This window comes from Cyprinus carpio, chromosome A13 (assembly GCF_018340385.1).
Source record: "Cyprinus carpio isolate SPL01 chromosome A13, ASM1834038v1, whole genome shotgun sequence".
Classification (NCBI taxonomy): Eukaryota; Metazoa; Chordata; class Actinopteri; order Cypriniformes; family Cyprinidae; genus Cyprinus; species Cyprinus carpio.
This window is the reverse complement of record NC_056584.1, coordinates 22,111,936-22,132,010: the sequence shown is the minus strand read 5'-3', so window position 1 is coordinate 22,132,010 and position 20,075 is coordinate 22,111,936. Positions and strand designations below refer to the sequence as shown.

The 20,075-nt window shown below is 37.2% G+C and overlaps 1 protein-coding gene across 1 annotated transcript; it reads right to left on the bottom strand.

The window, feature by feature from the left end:
• Positions 1–2,632: 2,632 nt before the first annotated feature.
• On the bottom strand, positions 2,633–19,871 carry tarbp1 (TAR (HIV-1) RNA binding protein 1). The gene is given in 29 exon segments (XM_042769372.1): positions 2,633–3,117; positions 4,827–4,963; positions 5,473–5,597; positions 6,706–6,885; positions 8,550–8,721; positions 8,833–8,914; positions 9,628–9,830; positions 9,923–10,009; positions 10,245–10,397; positions 11,192–11,302; positions 11,478–11,598; positions 11,873–11,944; positions 12,477–12,676; positions 12,770–12,944; positions 13,209–13,457; positions 13,627–13,829; positions 14,661–14,819; positions 15,026–15,123; positions 15,197–15,448; positions 15,602–15,767; positions 15,870–15,959; positions 17,022–17,118; positions 17,513–17,648; positions 17,783–17,880; positions 17,969–18,021; positions 18,165–18,310; positions 18,415–18,484; positions 18,675–18,772; positions 18,849–19,871. Coding segments are annotated over 29 exon segments (4,773 nt in total). The 5' UTR covers positions 19,726–19,871; the 3' UTR covers positions 2,633–2,954.
• Between the last annotated feature and the right edge of the window lie 204 nt (positions 19,872–20,075).

Here is a 20,075-nt window from a genome sequence, read left to right as displayed (position 1 = left end):
ATGTGCCAAACATTAATATAGACTTTAAGAACTGCTACTTGTGCTGTCTTCTTGCACAACAAAGATCTACTTTGCAACAGGTGCATCTGAAGGATTTCCCCTCCCAATCTGTGACTGAAGATGTTCTGGATAACAGCAGTCTCGAAGGTTTGGGTGGAAGGGCAAACCAGGAAAAGCCTCAGAATACCGTGGTGCTGAGGTTGACTGGGATGCTGGAATAGCGCAGACGTCCAGCAGGCATCATACAAAGTTCTCCTAAAATGTAAACAAAGATATTTGTGGGTTAACAACAGCATCCAGACTGTTTATACTGAAGCTATACTTTGTTTCCATCACATTTTTTTTTTCTGAGTCACTTGCTAACCACTGTGAGGACACTTCGGGACAGTACTGGCAAACCTAAAAGGCAATCTTCTGTGAGTCGTGTTACCGTAAAGGGTGCTGTGAGCATCCTGTGAATGTATGACCATTTCTGAAAAGTGCACCCACACTATGTGCTTTGCAAAAGGTGGTGACTGGAACTGATACGCCACCTTTACATACACAAAACACATCCAGCATTTCATAAGACTGCTTTTCTTGAACACTGCATTGCATTTTTTATCCTTATGGACTGTTCCATTGGAAGGGAATTATTTCTACAGAAAAACGCATGCCGAAAATGCCAATAAATGCTAGATGACGGCTTCACTGCCTTTTCTTTGATTTGCAATAGGATCTCATCAGCACTGTATCCCATTGTCATTGTTACAATGACAATAAATATAATATTGTATTCCTCTGGAATTACTGCTATTGCTATTATATTGATATTATTGTAAACCTTTGTAAGGAATGATTTTTACACTGAAATGCATTCTGATCACATTTGAGGAAAATTACAACAAAAATAAATGAAAACATTAATTTAATAGATCTGCTTTGACTGTTTTCACATGTACCTTGTAAAACTTCACATTTTCTTCTGTTTAAGAACATCAAGCTTATGATTGTTTGAATTCATAGATTGTTTGAACATGATTAATTCACAGAGATCACAGAGAGATGGGTTCAAAAGAATTTGTAGAATAATGTTTTAGTAAATAGAAAACATACTGTATGTTCAGACAAAATTCGATTGATGAGACAACCCATCATGTTGATAGAATCATTTAATCATTTTGTCATACTACCCAGAATTTGGTGCATCAGAGAAGAAATGGATTTGAAGACCTTGATGCAAATTGTTTTTTGTTGTTGTTGTACAAATCCATGTGTAAAGATGGTATAGGAGGAATGAAGAGAAAATTAAAAAGTTTTCAACAAGATTGGCAGCACTGAAAACACATATATGGGTCATCGGATCCCTGCGCATGATTGACAGTGCAAAAAATGTGGTTACTGTAAAGCACTTATAATGAAAGAATACAAACCAGGCAGTACACATTAAATTACAGTGCTTCAAAAGTGTATCTTAAACATGTTGGCGTGAGACTAACGTAACAGAAGCTCTTCCTGACCTTGCCTGTTTAAAAAGTTATATGTGATCATATAATTTGTTGACTTAAATGTCACAAACATGTAATATATGTAAAACCAAGTGGCATTCACATGACAAGCCACAATCAACAAAAAGCATGTCAGCAAAGCATAACCTCAAGTTCATTCACATAGTAAGAAGGCCCACCTAAAAAAAAAAAGAGAAAGGTTAAAAGCAAGTTAAAAGCTCAAATAAAAAAAAAATTAAACAGGTTTTACTAAATAATTTATACAAGTGCTTTAACAAAAAAATATGACTTTCACTTTTTCTGCTTTAAAATCCTCTGAAATGCATAAGCAAAAATAATCATTTCTGAACATTTTTGTTTCAAATGTACATAAAATAATCAATATATAGACTGCATAAACAAAAGTTTTAAAAACATTTTATATATAATATCTATTATAATATACATTACTGGTCAAACATTTGGAATAATTAAGATTTTTAAATGCTTTTTAAAAATATGTAATATATAGCAAAGCATTTATTTGATGGAAAACACAGTAAAAACAGTAATACTGTAAAATACTATTACAACTTAAAGGGATAGTTCACCCCAAAATTTTAATGTTTATCTGCTTACCCCCAGGGCATCCAAGATGTAGGTGACTTTGTTTCTTCAGTAGAACACAAACTAAGATTTTTAACTCAAACCGTTGCAGTATAATGGAAGTGGATGGGAAACATAAACAAAACCAAATTAAACCCGCGGCTCGTGACGATACATTGATGTGTAAAGACACAAAACGATCGGTCTGTGCAAGAAACTGAACAGTATGTATATTGTTGTGTACCTCTGAATGTCTGAACTGTCCTGAGCGCGTTCTCAACAGCCGTGTCATGAGAAATTGAGTCCCCCCTCGAAATGGCAGTAATAAGTGCATTACCGCGACCTACTGTATCTCTCAAATGGACCATTGACTCTATCTACAATCTCAATTAGGAAAATGGTTAAATGGTTTACACAAATGGTTAGTTTCTCAAGGGTTTAAAATGGTTATGGATGTAATTAATTGTAAATTTTGCATTGCATTTTCCATAATAAATGTGTGGGAACAAATTTGATTCACAAAAATATGAATTAAACATTAACAAGTCACTCATTTTTAGACAAATACATTTGAAACAAGTTTATTTTACCTAAATTCAAAGCAATATTAAAATATTTCATTTAAAATATAATATACAAATTCATCCAACATCACTTTTAAATATAATACAGAGTAAAACATAACTCAAAGGAGATGAAAAAGAACAAAAGATGATAATGTGGATAGACTGCGGTTTTCTATCGTTTTAATCACATTTGGGGAATCTTGTCAAGCAAAAAGCCTCTTATGGCTTACTTGATTTGCATAAACAGGACTCTTCCTTAGAAAAAATGGAGTACAATGCAACATCTCAAAAATACTGACAGATATTTTCTGCTGTTTTATGACCTAGCGTTCTGTCCTAAATGTTGTCGCGTATATTCCCACACCAGCAGAGCGGCGCTCACGTGCACGTTGAGGGAGCGGGTGATGCCGTGCTGAGGAATCTCCACACACACATCCACCAGCTGCAGCAGGTTTGCAGGAATGCCTTCTCTTTCATTACTGTTCAGAAACAGACACAAGCACCAGAGTCAAAAAATATTAAAAAATATTATTAAAAATGTATGCATACGTTAAAAATGCAGAAAATTTAAATAATAAAAATAATAAGGCTGACTTAAACTGCCACTCTCATTCTGGAAGATAAAGACTAATATATCTACTAAAAGTTTATTTTGTTAAGTTTTAGGAGTACACTAGTATATAGCTGACCTAAAAGCTTATATTAAAAATAAAAGAAACTAAATTAAAAAATTAAATTGTTTTTGATAGTACAGGGTTTTAAAATATATTCTAATATACACAAAACATCAGGTGGCTTTACTGCCTTTAAGACAAGTGACAGCAAGAGCAATCATGAAAACCAAACACACACACACACTCGTTCATTAGGCAGCTGTGGCCTAATGGTTAGAGATTTGGACTTGTAACCAGAAGGTCGCTGGTTCGAGTCTCGGTGCTGGCAGGAGTTGTAGGTGGGAGGGAGTGAATGAACAGCGCTCTCTTCCACCCTCAATACCCATGGCTGAAGTGACCTTGAGCAAGGCACTGAACCCCCAGTTGCTCCCTGGGTGCTGGATATATAGCTGCCCACTGCTCCGGGTGTGTGTTCACGGTGTGTTCACTTCTCACTGCTGTGTGTGTGCACTTGGATGGGTTAAATGCAGAGCACCAATTTCGAGTATGGGTTACCATACTTGACAAATGTCACGACTTTCACTTTTTTTCACTTTGTGTGCACACACCCCAATTGTGATAAACATATACTGTATCAGTGCTGTTTCATAACACAGTATGACAAGTACAAGCACAACTTACAGTCAACATAACACCTATCCTTGAGAAATATATATATATATATATATATATAAACACAGACGGTGCTACGTCACTTATCTCAGATTGAATGATAGTTGATGGTGTATATTGTGCATATATGTCAAGTGGTTTTGCTGATGATAGCTCATGCATGTCTCTTTCTCTAGCAGCATTCAAATCTCACAGTGAGACATTAAACTGCACTGTCAGCGGACACTGAGACGCTTCTATTTTCACATCCCTTCACAAAGACTATCCTGCCCTTCTAAACAAGTCATTAAATCAAAGATCACTTGTTTGTTGGTTGCATTCGTGTAAAATGACCTCAACAAGTAATTGAACAATTAAGAGTCAATTTAAGTTTTTCAAAATGTATTAAAATATTATTTAAATATTATTATTTCTAAAATGACCTGATGTTTAAAATCATGTTTTTTAAACTAGATTTTTAAAATGATTCCTTCTCTTTATCTCAATCATAAGGGTCATTGATCTTTAAAAAATTATAAATATCTTTGCATTAGATAACAAAATATCAAACGAAAAGTTATAAATTCAAAATGTGGTTGGCAAACATTACAATAGTTACACTGTTAAAAATGATATCAGTAAATCATGTCAGAATGTTTTTTTTCATTACCTTAAAATCAAAATAACTCCGCTTTAAGTTATTTAAAAAAAAATTTAAATTTTAGCAATTTTTAACTTCTTTTTTTTGAGTTATACAAGATTCAGCTCAATTGTACAGCCAATTTAATTTCACTTAAAAATTTAAGGCAGCAACTGATTTTTCACAGTGTACTTGGGTATGACATTTCCTAATATGATTGTAATGTATATTTTTGAGTATACAGACAGAATTTATACTGTAAGTTGGAGGTGTGTTGGTTTACCCCAATAGTAGGAGGCTTCTCTCAGGAAACATGTAATCTTGTAAACTCTGGCTGTTGGATGTTTGCTCCACACCTATTACCCAGTATCCCTCTCTCTTCTTCAGCTGCAGGAAGTCTGACAACTCGGCAGGCTTCACCTGGAAAATGAAGGAATATAACTTGACATTTCTGAATGGCTTCATTAATCATGACAGATTCAGTCAGTGCAATGAATCAGATTCTACATCTTGCTCCACAGAACCTGGCTAGAGCTTCTGATGCTTTCGTGTAGTGTGTGTATTTGGCTGATGTAATGCATGATTATGATGAATAGCATCTCTAGGCTGGTTTCAGCCCACACTCAGAAGAACTATGAAAATATAAGTATGTCTTAAAAGGTGCAGTGTGGAATTTCTGCACCATTAGTGGCACCAAATGGAATTGTGATCCATTTGTTTCAGCAACATGACTCTACCATTGGTGTCAGTTTATGGGCGGGTTTACCAAACAATGTGTAGTATTGAAACTTGTTTTAAGAGTCACTGTTTTTACAATTCTGACTGGAGTCAGATCAGATTTTGAGCAACATATATATTTATTGTGTGAAAAAAAGCTGAAAAATGAACAGAATAAGACTGAACACACACACGCACACACACACACACACCTCCAGCATCGGCAGCCACAACTCTGAAGACACACTAAGGACCTGGAACTGTTTATCATTAATGTGTCGCAGACTGTCCAGAACCAGAGCTTTGGCTCCAAAGATCTCACACGTCCTGCACAGACCTGGAACAGAAACAAAAACTTGCAGTTTAGTGCTCTGATGTTCTTAACAGTAGTGTGCATTTAATGCATTAAAAAAGGATGCCTTAAACTAACAAAAGCTGACAGTCAAGATATTTCTATTTCATATAAATGCTGTTCTTTTCAACTTTCTATTCAGCAAAGAATCATGGATTCCACATGAATATTATGAAGTTTTACTGTTTTAAATATTAAGGAGTTGTTTTTTTTTCAGCAATTATGTTTATTGGAATGTTTTATGTTTTATCACGTGACACTGAAGACTGAAGTAATGATGTTGAAAATTCAGCTTTGCCATCACAGGAATAAATTACATTATAATATATATTAAAATAGAAAACAGTTTTCAATTAAAATTGCATCATTTCACTATGTTTTTACTGTATTTTTAAATCAAATACATGTAGCCTTGGTTAGCATAAGAGACTTCTTTCAAAAATGTGTATATAAAAAAGATACACATTCAGATTTGAGAGTCATGGCTGACTGTTTTAATATTAAACCTATCAGTGGCTTCTTCTATCAGTCTTATTAAACGCAACTGCATGCATCAATATTTATTCATGAAATGTAACTGAGATAAAACTGCATGAATGAAAACCATACAACAATCAAACCAAAATAACTGGTGTGTGCAGAACGTTTGAATGAGATGAATGAGCCTTTTATAATGAGCTTGTGTTAAAACTGATTTGTTTAGTGACTCAGAAATGATGACTGAGTTGAATGTCTGTTGTAGTTGCAATGACATTCAGAAAAAAACAAAGACCAAACTTAATGTAAACAGTGTGAGACACTGCAGTATCTGTCACTGCAAGGGGAATAAAGGCCATCGCAGGATGTGTTCTTCTGTTAAAAATAGGTCGATGGAGCACAATGCAAAAGAACAGAAGTATATTTATAGGTATGTCTGGCAGGTATACACAGAATGACAATTTTTTTTTTAAGAATAATAACAATAATAATGTTAAAAACATCACTTTAATGAAAATTTTTGATTAAAGGTCATTATTTAACGATCATATAACAATTTTATTGATAACTACTATATAATACTACAATAATTAATTTGTCTGTTTATTTGTCTTACCGCCTAGATTGGTGGGCTTGTCAATGAGAGATGCGACCACCAGGAGGTTGCTGGTGAGTTTGCCCAGGCGGGCTGCTCTCTGCTGGGCCATGAGCTCAGGCTCCTGCTCCTGGACACTCAGCTTCCACGGCGTGATTTTCTTCTGAACTTCTGCCCAGCGCTCTTCCTGCTCCAAACCACCTGCCAGACATAAAACATTTTTAAATGTGATTTAAAATTTCAAATATTGTAATGCTTTCACCTTTCTCTTAACAAATTAGCTGAAGCTGTAACAAACTGAACATGAGAAGACCGTCTTGTTCAGCCCCATCTCACTAATGTTTATATAAGTAGTTACCATTATTGCATTAAACTATGTTGAGTACACCTGTTTTAATCGCAATAAACAGGCATGTAAATGCCTTAATCACATTATTACCGCTCTAGCCAAAGTGCACAGATGCACACAGACGCTGTGCATTCTTCACATTATGAATGAGCTCTGTGACATTATTCTGAAGCAGTCCTGGTTTATGGGGGTGCTATGGGGTACTAAGCACCCTCAAACGAAAGCAAGAATACCATCAGTTGAGGCTGCAAAAGTAGGATATTCATAGTTTTCATGTGACGTCACACCCTTACAGGAACGCCCACATGGAGGGCAAAACGAGGCTTTCCTCCACTGACCGCCAGTTATTTTTGTGAGGTTTGCGTTAATGTAGTAAGACAGTGATATTTAAAGGTCAAATTCAATACACACCTTATTGATGATGCATACTTTGTACAGGCAAGCAGATGAACCCAGAATACAATGTGCCAAGTTTAATATTAAAATGTTTTCCCATAGAAAACCATTATAAAGAAAACACCATTTAGCGCATTGTGTTCACGTTCTGGGCTCATTTGCTTACCTGTATAAAGCACACATCATCAATAAGGTGTGTACTGAATTTGATCTTTTAATATCACTATTCTAAAGGCACTTTAAGTGTTTTCACATGAAATGTTTTAAAATGTAATGCTGTTTTTAGTGATTGAAATATTGCGGCAGGTGCTTTACATGGATTGCTAATAGGGATATGCCAGTATCAAATTTTCATGTTGCGATTAATTACTAATGCTTTTATCATGGTATACGGTATTATCACGATGTTAAAATTTAGTTTTAAAAAAGGTGGTCATAATACTGTATAAGAGGTTTAATAACTTTTTCTTATAACAAATAACTGAAGATTTAAACACAATAAAACAATACAGAAAAATATATAAAGTTAAATGTTTTGCACAGATTAAAGTGCAAAAGAACTATAAAGACCAATAGGTATCCCTTTACAAAAAGATCTCATTAGTTAACCTTAGTTAATGCATTAACATTCACAATGAGCAATAGTACAATAGCTACAGAAGTTATTAATCTTTGTTAAAAAATACAAGTCTTAGTTCCATGTTGCTCATTAAATAACAAAGTTGCAATTTTCAATTTTAACAGCGTGTTTTTAAATATTGGAATACCTAAGATTAATGAATGTTCAGTGGCAGTTTATGTTAACTAATGAATTAACTAATGTTAACTAATGAAGCCCTAATGTAACGTATGAATGAACAATAAAGAATCAAAACACTTTCAAACAATATCTAGGGCATGTTGTAATCCAGATTAAAATGTAAAAAAAGTTTGAAAATGAATAGCCTATTAAGTCTAAATATTTAAGTATTTAGCATTGAAAAGGTTTGCTAGTGTCATGACAACATCTTACTGCAATTAAGTCCTTACTCCGATTATTGAAAATAATGGCATTACTGGTGAGTGTTTTCCATAAGTGTGGTGTGGTTCCAGCTCTCTGCCACCCTCATGTGGTGATTACCTTTGTCCTGTTGGATCCAGTCACCAGGCTGGAGTTCACAGAGATCTGTCACAGGGTTCTTCAAGGGCAGGGCAGCACAAATAGGGAAGTCAACAAAACATTCAAATTTCCACGGTGGAAGCCACTCGTCTTCTGCCAGCTCCGAGAGGAGAGGAAAGATCTGGAATATTGTCTGGGGAAGCAGAGAATGCGATGCCTCTGGTTCATAACAGCACAGAACGGATCAGATTATACACTCAGGGCAGAAGAAAGTGAGAGAGTGTGTTTGTGAGAAAGAGCTCACCTCAACACTGTAGTCCCTGATCGGGTTAAAAACACTGAAGAAGAAATGGTCCTGGATTCTAGACCAATTTTTCATCGCATTTCTGTGGGGGGCAAAAATAGTTTTAAAAATCCCTGAAATCTCCAGGTTTCTCATGAGAATCTAAGAGAAACCTGAAAAATCAGTCCTACAAGTCACTATAATTCAGGATCACAGCTCTATTAACACTTTAAAGCCTGATATATGCTATAACAGTCAGAAAAAATCTAGTTTATTGGGAAAAAAAAAAAAAGCAAAAACAAATTAAAGTTTCTTTTGAGTATCAAATTTGATACATCATATGGCTCATATACTATGAATAAAAGGCTTGTTTTTTTCCTGTTTGAGCATGAGCTCTATAGTTTCCTATATTAGTGGCACAAACAGAAACAAAAATAGGCAATTTGGTGCAGTTGCTGATATTTATATGGCTAAAAAGTAAGATGATATTCTGATAGATTGTAATGTAAATCAATGACATCTTTATAACAGTAATATAGCATAAAATAAAAAATGTATTACATAAAATCACTCTATATCTCCCAATAACATGTGTCAGATGATATTTAAATGCTTAGTTTTATGATCAAATCAATGCCATTTTTACTTTATAAAAATACAGTTTACTTTATAAAAAGCTGTAAAGATTTCCCAGCAAAAAGACATGTGAACAATGACCTGAAGATGGTCATTTTTAGAATTATACTAAAAGGCCGTTTACTTGCTAAGGAAGTAAAATCTGGGGTTTATAGGGTTAATGAGTGAATCTATTCTCACCCGGTGTTCTGCATAGCTTCAGCCTGCTGTAAACACGCCTGAACCACTGTGGTCAGTCCACCCAGGTGTTCCTCCGGGAGGACACGGGCGTCCTCCAGCTCCCACACCCTTTTAAGGGCGAGCAGGGCGTACAAACGGATGCTGAAATTATGACTGAAACACCACTGCAGGCTCACCTCCACCGCTCTACGCCACTGCACCTCCTGAGAAAGACACCAGCAATACAGTTAACGCATAAAATATTCACACTGGCTGCACAGGAAGAAGAAATCAGATTCAAATGATGAAACGGCACCTTATCTTGCAGTTTTGGGAGAAGGACATTCAGGTGCACAAGGACAGAGAGAAAAGTGCATATGCTTGTTTTTGTCTTCTCATGATCCTACGAAACAAATAACATGCATGGTTTACAAAAAAAAAAAAATCACGGACATATCTAGATAATTAAAAGATGTTAAAATACCTTCTCCTGTCCTAGTTTAATTGAACTATTTTTCTTACTCTTTTGGATGCCACTAATACTAACAGGACGTGAGACATGCAGGACTGGTTTTGATCCGTATATATGCTGCATCTGTTTGTAGATTCAAGTTGTGTGCTGATGAGTTCAGACTCACCAGACTGAAGCAGTTCCACAGGTTCTGGATGCGAGACGGGTTCTGGTGGAGGACTAGGATCAGGGTCCACTCGATCAGGTACTTGACGGATGCTTGGTTACTGCAGAACCCGGCCTCACACACCTGACTCAACACACACTCTGACACAAACTCCTGTGACAGATAACATCAAAACAGACTGCTGAACTTGAAACAGTGTGCACACAATTTGAATTTAACAACCAATTTACAAGCAAATTGTATTATTGTTTCTACTTTATTATAGCTATTTTTACACTAAATAAAATAAGTGATTAATTACACATAATGCATTTTATCAACAACAATAATAAAGACATTTTAAGAGCCATATGGCTCAAAACATCACTGTTAGTGAGAACTTGCAATAAATATATTGTGTTGCAACTTCTTCCATTTTGTGATTGGTTTTGTGGTTGAGCAGCCTTATTGAGCTTTTTTCCTGCTGGAAGTGCATACTTTTTGCTGAACAGGCAATGTTATGGTTTGTATCAAGTAGCAAGATTTTTTTTAGGTTATTGTAATTCATTTGCATTTCTAATGTTCTGTCAAACTGGTAAAAACTTACTTTAGCAGTTCAAACCTAACCTCTATAAAATATTCTTTTTAGTTTTAACTATTCTGAATTTAATTATTATTATTCATTATTTATTTTTTAATAATTATTATTTAAATAATGTGTCTTACAATGCAGGCCTGTTACACATCCAACAGATTCAAATCAGTAATATTTAGTGGAAACGAGTACTACCTCTCTGTAGGGGGTGTAATCAAATTGTGTTTATTTCAGTATTTTCAGTAATTCAGTAGCAACACAGTGATCTGACAATATCAGAATTGCTATTGGCCAAAAAGCTTGAAGTCAAAGCATCTCTAGTACAAAGTGGATTAATATGCATGCGTGTGGTGTGTTGGTGTCGAGATCTAACCGGTCTGAGTTTATGCAGTAACAGCAGCAGAGTCTGCCACACGCGGTTCTTCACTCTGTGCTGGATGGAGTTGCTATAGTAACGTACTTTGGATTTCGAAATCTCGGCATCCTAAGGGAAAGAAAAGAGACAAAGGAGTGAACTTTAATCAAAAACACATGCAATAACCATGAGATGGGCCATTCAAAACAAAATCAAACACAAACTGATTGTTTCCAGGAAGTGCTTTCTTTAAGAATTAAACACCCAATTTCCAGTAAGAGCCGTAGTTCTGAATTGAACAAACCTTTCTCAGTAGTCGCTGCACGAGCTCTTCCATCAGACGCTGGTGAAGCTGATTAGATGGATTCAAGCGGCAGAGGAAAGCCAGAACACACACTCGAGGAAATTGATCATCCCTGTTATCACTGGAAATGAGATTCAGAATAATACATGTAAATCAGCGCCAAAGTATTTGTAACTTTGATTCAAGCAGTTTTGTACCACAAAAATAGTCCATTTGTAAAAGTCCACAATTAATGGTGCCAGCTTCAAAAATTTGCATAACTCATTTATTTCAGCTGTATAGTCATTTACCTGTCTGTTACCCAGGCAACAATGTTTTTTCAAGAATATTTAATGATTTTGCAAAAAGTTTCCTTTCTTTTAGACACATTACAAACAGTTAGTGTTGTGGTTTACCTGTTGACAGCAGTGTTTGCTGCACAACTATCACCAAGTTGCTCAACATAGCTTTGAACCTCCTGAACAAGCCTGAAAGCAAAAGAGAACATTTTTAATAATTTCAGCGAAAGTAGTTCCAGGTAGGTTTTGACTGCATTACATGTCCAGATCACTTGATGCCAAATGATTTCAGTTATTTCAAATGTCCTTTCCACCTAAATCAGCAAAATAACCAAAACCCATAATGTCACTGGCCAAGCAAATAAATAATATAGTAAACAATAGGATAAAAACGACTATTTTCATGTTTTTGTTACAAAATTCTGTTTTATTATTATTGGAAGCACGTACTTCTCTTTCTTCCACTCTCCCTTACAAATGCGCACACATATAGTACAGACACACACAGAAACATATCCGCGCACAGAAACATGTCGTTAGCACTGCTCTGATGAATTTATCAGTAAAATAGTTTAGCAACTTTAAAGCAACTTGTCATTTCTTACTAGCGAGGCTGTTCTTGAAGCAGATGAACTGTTACAGTTTCTTTATTAGTAGAGACGCTACTGCCAAACACTGTTGAGAGAAATACTTTTTTGTGTGTTTTTTACTGTGCACTCACCTTTGGTCTCTTCTGAACACTGGGCCGTACACACAGGCCTCAGTCAGGATGTCGAGGTGTAAGAGAGCCGTACTGAACACGGCGTCTGCCTGGAGGCCCTCTGCTGCCCCACAGGGAAGCCACGTCTCACAGCAATGCTGGATCAGAACATTAAACACTCCTGATCGGACTTGTGCCAACTCCATGAGCTCAGTCACAATCTACCAAAAACAAGAAAGCTTTTTTTATATACACTAGCTATATGCTTTTTTGATCACAAATGGCACAAGAGGTCTTTCAGGCTTTTCCCTGACCTGTTGTATGCAGGCTGTGATTCTTGGGTTTTGTTCCTCCATGAGCTGCAGAAGGCCCTGGTGAAAAGCAAAGCACACGAATCCATGCAGGGTGGACCAGAAGTCATGAGGGTTTGTGCTCAGAGACTGAACCACCTTCCATGATGCACATATGCCCTCAGTGCACAGAGATTCACTCTGCACCACCTGGTGGAGAAAATAGACCAAGCAACTAAACACCAGTTTAAACTCACATCATCACACAATCAAAAAGAAATGAATTATAATTTTTAAATTTCCTGAAATTTGATTATATGTTACTGAAAACTGTTTGGCACAAAAAAACCTTGACTAAAATGTTCAACTGACTTCAAGCAAATAACACCTAAAAAAAAAAAGAACATATATGTATCCTTTTAAATATGAAATGCTAATAAAACAAAGCTAATAAGATCCCAACTTAAAGGAGATGCAACTGCAGCCCACGTGTGGCAAGACTGACACCATGAAGTCCAGCACTGGCAGAACAAGATGACCAGGCAGTAACGGCAGAGCGTCCACAGCCGCACCCAGGACCTCAGGAGCTTCAGGAGCCAGAAGGGTCCCAGCAGACTTCTGCAGGAAACTCAGACACGTCCACTGATCTCGAGTAAACTGGGAGACGATTCGAGGACATTAGTTGATTAAGACACTGTCCACTGGATCACTGTTATAAACACACAGAACTCATAAATGAAGAAGTGATAATGGGCCACAGGAAAACTTACTTTGAACTAAATTTCTCCTTCTGTATGGTTATACATGGAATTTTAATTCTAAGATTTACAGCAACCAAAAATGTTTAGTGTAAATATATTTTTAGAGCTTGAACAGATCTGACTGTCACAGTTGTGGGCTTCAGTAAGGTACGGTTGAGATGCTGAGATGAAGGTGATGAAGGGTGGAAGTTGTCGATCAGCGAGTGAAGTGACCTCATGGCCTCAGAGCGGGAGTTCAGGAAAACCTAATCAGCCATGTCACACAACAGCACAAGTGTGGCCATACTGACCACTCTCTGAACCTGCCCTGACACAGATGGATTCTAGAAAAACACACAGTTTAGATCTCATTCCATCAGAAGTTACCATACACTTACAAATGTGCTTGAGAGTAATCTAAAGTATCTAATTAAAAATAAAATCAAATAAAAACACACACAAGAATTGAGAATAAGCTCAAAGGCCTAATGCAAAAATTTCCTAAAGGAGCTTTATATATATAAAAATAATAAAAAAAATAAAAAAATAAACGTTATATTTTCCTATTTCTTACTAAAGGTTCTTTGAAATACTTGAATCTGACTAGACAAAACCCACTCAAACATTTTGGCAATGACCTCCAAATATGCTCTATTTTTTTTTTAAAGTTTGTATATTATACACAAGCAAGGGATAAAAACCTGAAAATCATCCTTAAGATAAACATGCACACTTTTGTTGTTGGAAAGCACTTTCAAAAGGTTTTTGAAAAAAAATTGCTTATGCTCACCAATGCTGGATTTATTTGATAATAAAAAAAATACAGTAAAAATTATAATTTTGTGAAATATTACTACAACTTATTTTCTATTTTAAAACATTTTAAAATAGATTAATTTAGTGTCAAAGCTGTATTTTCAGCATCATTACTCCAGAAACATTTCTTATCAATTCTTTGATGAAGATAAATATTTTATAACATAATAAACGTCTCCATTACCACTTTGGACCAATTTAATGCCTACTTGCTCAAAAGTGTACATTTCTTTAAAAAAAAAAAAAAAAAAGAAAGAAAACCTTACTGACCCCAAACTTCTGAACAGTAGTGAACGTATGGTAATTGTATCAAACATTCAATCATGATGATGGAATCTAGACTATGCTGAATGCTGCACCTGTTCAGAGGGTTCACTGAGGATCCTCAGGCAGTTCGTGGTGAGTTTTGGGATGTAGTTTTGCTGAAGATTTGAGCCGTACCATGACACTGTGGAATACGTGAGAACCAGCTCCCTTAATACTGAGAGATAAAGCTCAGACCTCTCCACATCACATAACTACAGAAAGAGAGAGAAGAGAGATAAATCCCTGAAAATCCAGCAAAACCAAATGGAAGTGGTCGACGGACCCGGTTTTGACCCGGCAGACCATCTTGGCAGGAGATTAGTGATGTCAGACCATCCTGGATCAGCAATAACCCAGTTTTGGCCACCCAGACCTACTTTCTCCAGCAGGATTATATGTGATGCATGAAAACACTCACCTCTCTCAGTTCCCCGCTCAACCTTCTGAGCAGAAACTCCTGCACTGATTCCACCACTGACATCATGAGCGACTTCAATGTAACAGCCACAACATCCTCTACAAAACATCCAGACACACTAGCTTCAATACTTTGGAATGTTTGTCTTATTTTCTCAAACACAGCACACACCATTCTCCTTCTCTGTATCCGAGCGTCTGCGATGCAGCTGCAGCAGGCGCAGCAGTAACTGCAGGCTCTTGTCCGTCTTCTGCAGCACCAGATAGACATTGGTACTGAGTCTCTGTAAGACGTCCAGAAGGGGCTGGAGAAGCAGTTCTAGACCAGGTTCCTCACTCCTGGTCTGCTGAAGGTCGGCTGCCAGCAGTACAGTTCGCACCAGCAGCTCGGCCTCACTTGGATCAGGTAGACTTCCTGTCTGATCTGCCAGAAGAAATAATATACACAGAGACTAAAGATGATATTCATCTAAATAAAACTTTGAGATAGTGGAAAATGTTTGGGAGCCATGTTATATAAATTGGGTAGATGATATAGACCTTAACAATATTGTTAAAATGTTGTGCTGTATTTCACCTGAGCTGGCTGGAACTGTGAGAAAGGTCTTCAGGCGCTGCTGGATGTAGCTGAATATAGAAGTTCTGTCTCTGTTTGGCGTTTCAGCGTGAAGCTCCTCAGAGGAGCCCGAGTAGCCATTGGTCAAACGAAAACAGCCTTCGTTAGCCTGGAGCCAATTACACAGCTGTGATGGGAGCAAAGTTTATTATCTTTAGTTCTAATCAGATACTTTGCTGATTGAGCATGACTTATAAATTCTGGTTTAGTTCATAGACTTTGAGTTTACCTCTTTCCAAAGTGCTGTACCCCGACATAGAGACTCATCAGCTCGAAAATGTAAAAGAAAACCAAATATCTCATCGAGAGACACCGCTGACTGCCAAAAACAAGAAAACCATTCAGATATCAGTTCTGATGGTTAAATGAGCCATCATGACTTAACATCATCACAATAAAAAGAATGAAACCTGTAAAATCTTGAACTTCAAACTAAATTTTTAGAAAATGGCACTAAAACCTCATTTTCTCATTTGTGATTAGACATATTCAAACTGGGTGCATCAAAACTTCTTACATTTCACCCACATAAATAACAACATTTTCAGTTTTCGACTAAAAAATAAAATTGAGGTTTTTTTTCCTCCTTCATTCTATATGCTCACTAATATCATACAACATTAACCAATATGATACAAAACACATATGAAAACTTTTGCCTGAATGTTCAATAAACTTTTTCATTAAAGTGCCCCTATCATGGGTAATGAAAGGTTCATATTTTGGTTTTGGGAGTCCCCAACAACAGGTTGACACGCATGCAATGTCAAAAAACACTTTTATTGTCTTATAATATGCATTTACTTTTACCTTATTTGCTAAACGATTCCCAAACTATTCGCTCAACGATTCATTTTTCCAAACCCCTCCTTTTCATCACACTAATCTGCGGTGATTGGTCCGCATCATGCCTGTAATGCCTGATAAAGCAGCGTTTGTGAGCGCAGTGCTGCTTTGTGTACAGCGTTACCGGGGAAACAGCTATTTTAACCGCTCAAAAAGCGGCAACTAGTGGCAAAGGATGAATTTGCATTTTCATTCAAACCAATGGAAAAGACCAACAAGTGGGCAGACAGTATGATGATGTTTGTTTTTTGTTTAAGTATGAATGGGATTGATTTTGATTCGTTTTAAAAACGACTCTTTCAATGATTCAGAGTCGACTCTTTCTTTTGAGAGACAATAACTTTATACACAGTGCACTTTCAGATTGAAAACTTTGCAGGATGTTTTCATTCACTTAGAGCTGTGTTACACACTGCATGAAAGGTAATTTCCAAAAATCCATAATAGGGGCACTTTAAAAAGCAAACAATCTAACTATTATTTCATATGACAGGCTTTACAGGGTTAGGGATTTGAAGCGGTAAAGCTACAGTACCACATCTGTCAGGCAGAGAGCAGCACGGAGCAGAAAACACTGTGAAGCTCCTCTCAGAAGAACCTGGTGAGTGATCATAGTGCAGCGCAGAACTTCTCTGAACACAAAAACACGAGCAGATTATGTGATTAAGTCGGATCTCTACAGATGTCAGTTTTATAGATCAGACTCTGGACAGTCTCTCAACCAATTACATCAGTCAGTTCACATCACAGCATGCATTTTAAACAGCACTGAAGGATTCACATGCATGCTGGACACTTTTCGGCTGCTTTTTTTTTCCATCTGATCCAACTTTTTTTGGTCAAATATTAATCCATAGGCAGTTTATATCTTTCTATTTAGAAGTAATGATAATGCAAAAAACTATATATTTTAAAATAATGTATGCTTTACAATAGATAAACACCTCTCCCTTTAATTTGTCCTTAACACTCACTACATTTCTCCAATGGCAGTATCACTGGATTCCAGCAGCTAGTAGTTTGTACCTGAATGCATGAAGTCCATCAGATCCTAGTAAAGGACAGGGGGACAGACAGGACAGGGCCTGGGACAGAAAGAGCAGAGGAACTGCACACCAGTGCCGTGAACCCAACCGCTGAATGAGCTGCAGCAACACTGAACCTGTCACGACAACATCATCAATTGCACATTTCAGACCAGCATAAAATATCCTGGAGTCTTTTTCATGGTTTTATTGAATAAACTAAAATGCAGAGACCAAAACATCTTCACAAACAAAAACTGGATCTCTTTACCTCGGTTCTCTTCTGGCAAACTTTTGAAGAAATTCACCATAAACATTTGGAGTTTCAGTCCAAGCTCTGGACAATCTCTGATGTTCTGCTGTGGTGCTCTGTGGAAACAAGCATTTTAGGATTGAGACCAAACAATAAACCTTTGTCCAGTATGAAATGTAATACCAGACAACACCTGTTAGTTACCTGTGATAGAGAGAGCTCTCTGCAAGAACATCCATGAGAGGACCGATTACAAACTGACAACCAGAAGAATGTTCATTATCAAGATTTTTATTTAGTTATTTCATAATGTGACATATTTCTGTGTTAAACAGAGTATTAAGCTACAGTATCTTATAAGGAATAACATCCTATTATCTTAAGATTCATGGATGGATACCTGTGAGAATGCCAATGCAAACGCAGGACGATGCAGTGCTTTCAGTTCTAACAGGTGATTGACTCCTTCCTTCATAACTGCCTTGTTCTCACTGTGAAACATGCGCTGATACACACACAGCAGCCAGGATGGAGAAAAGAGCCCACCTGAGGATGGAGAGAGTTGGAGAACAAGATTAAGTAGAGATTTAAGGCCAGTCAGCAGAAAACTGTATTATGCCATATGCTGCCACAAAAGAAACGTGGCCAACCTTGGATGTCAGTCGCCGTTGTCTCAACGAGCATGTCGATCCTGTTGAGCACAGGTCGAATCACGTGAATCTAAAAAAAAAAAAAAAAAAGACGCACTAATGCAAAAGGCAGTTCACAAATATTTATTTCCACAAATGAAAGGCAAATATTCAGATTCATTCATTCAAAATGAATTTTTCATTTTAGTTTGGTAGTTTGCTATTCTGAAGAAAACTAGTGGGGTTGTGTGACTCTGAAACACAAAATGAAGTATTCTTACCTGGTTTTCCTCTAGAGTCTCTAATACTAGAGCATAATCTTCCCAGAAATCCCTCAGTAACTGCTTTTTTTCTGGAGTCCATCTGAACAGGATCTCATCTGCAGAGATCCGAGAGATGCATGTGAACACTGCTAGAAATCATAAACATCTTTCACACCATGCATGTTGTCTTACCCGTGTTAGGTTCCTCGCTAGTAAACACATCTTCTTTCTTGATCTCTGCCAGTGCCACACACCTTGTGAGCAGGTAAAGCGCCCGTTTGCGGGTCACGCTGTCCTTGTGGGTCAATCCGGTCTGAACTGCCCTAAAAAACCTTTGAGATCTTCTAGGGTCCGGCCGGGTCTGAGAGGTTTCAGATGAGTAGAGGTGGTCGGAGAGAGCAGTGAGACACAACAGAACCCGAGCTGATACTGATTCTGTCTGATCTCTCTGATGCCATGATAGTAAATCATCCCATATCTGATGTAGGACTTCTGATTCAGAGTCTTTATCGCAGGACTTGAGTATGGTGAACCAGATCCGGACTATGATTTTTGAGATTACGGAGTCAGAGAGATCTTTGACACAGCAAAGGGTGCAGGACAAGGTCCTGGAGATGATGTCTCTGTCATAAGAGATGCTGGATAACAACACTGCTGTGACTTCAATGGCAACATCCACGTCAAACCTGCTGGTTTCATGGTTGCCATCATCTCTCGTCAACAGCACAGGCAGAAGAACGTGACTTACCTTCTCAGGTACATCATGTGTCTGACAGGTACTGACACACACTGCAAAGAGTCCACAGACAGCACTGAGCATATCTTTACCTCCATCGTCTGCACTGGAGAGGGTTTGCATTAGTGGCATGCATTGGTTCCATATCACTGACTGCACTTTACAAATAAAGTGCTCCTCTTGTGATTTATTGGAAAGCTCCTTGATCAAAACAGTCAGAGCTTCAATCTTCTCTATGTCGGGGCGTGATGTGCTTGGCCAGCACAACGTACTGAACAAATTCTCGGGATCGGGATGGTGAGACAAAAGGGTGTTTATCAAAAAATTTGACATTTTCTTATTAGCCCTTTTGAACTTTTAAAAACATCCACAGCTTTAAAATAGCTAAAATCCGGTTAGATGGTTGTGCCTGCTACACACGTGGGAACCGCGTCTACTTCCTGGAATATTACGTGTGCGATCGACGCATGCGCTGAGTGAAAAAAAAGAGCTGTTGCCAGCAGGGGGCGCATGGCGACTTTTTGTTGTTGTTGCTTTTTGCATGGAGACTAGTAATGGGAGGTCCGACTCACTCTTCTTTTGAACATCGATACAGCTGTTCGCGTCATTAAAACATCTTTATTTAGTTATTTATCTCCATTTGCATTAATATAGCCTACTAACGTTACTCGTTATTTACATAT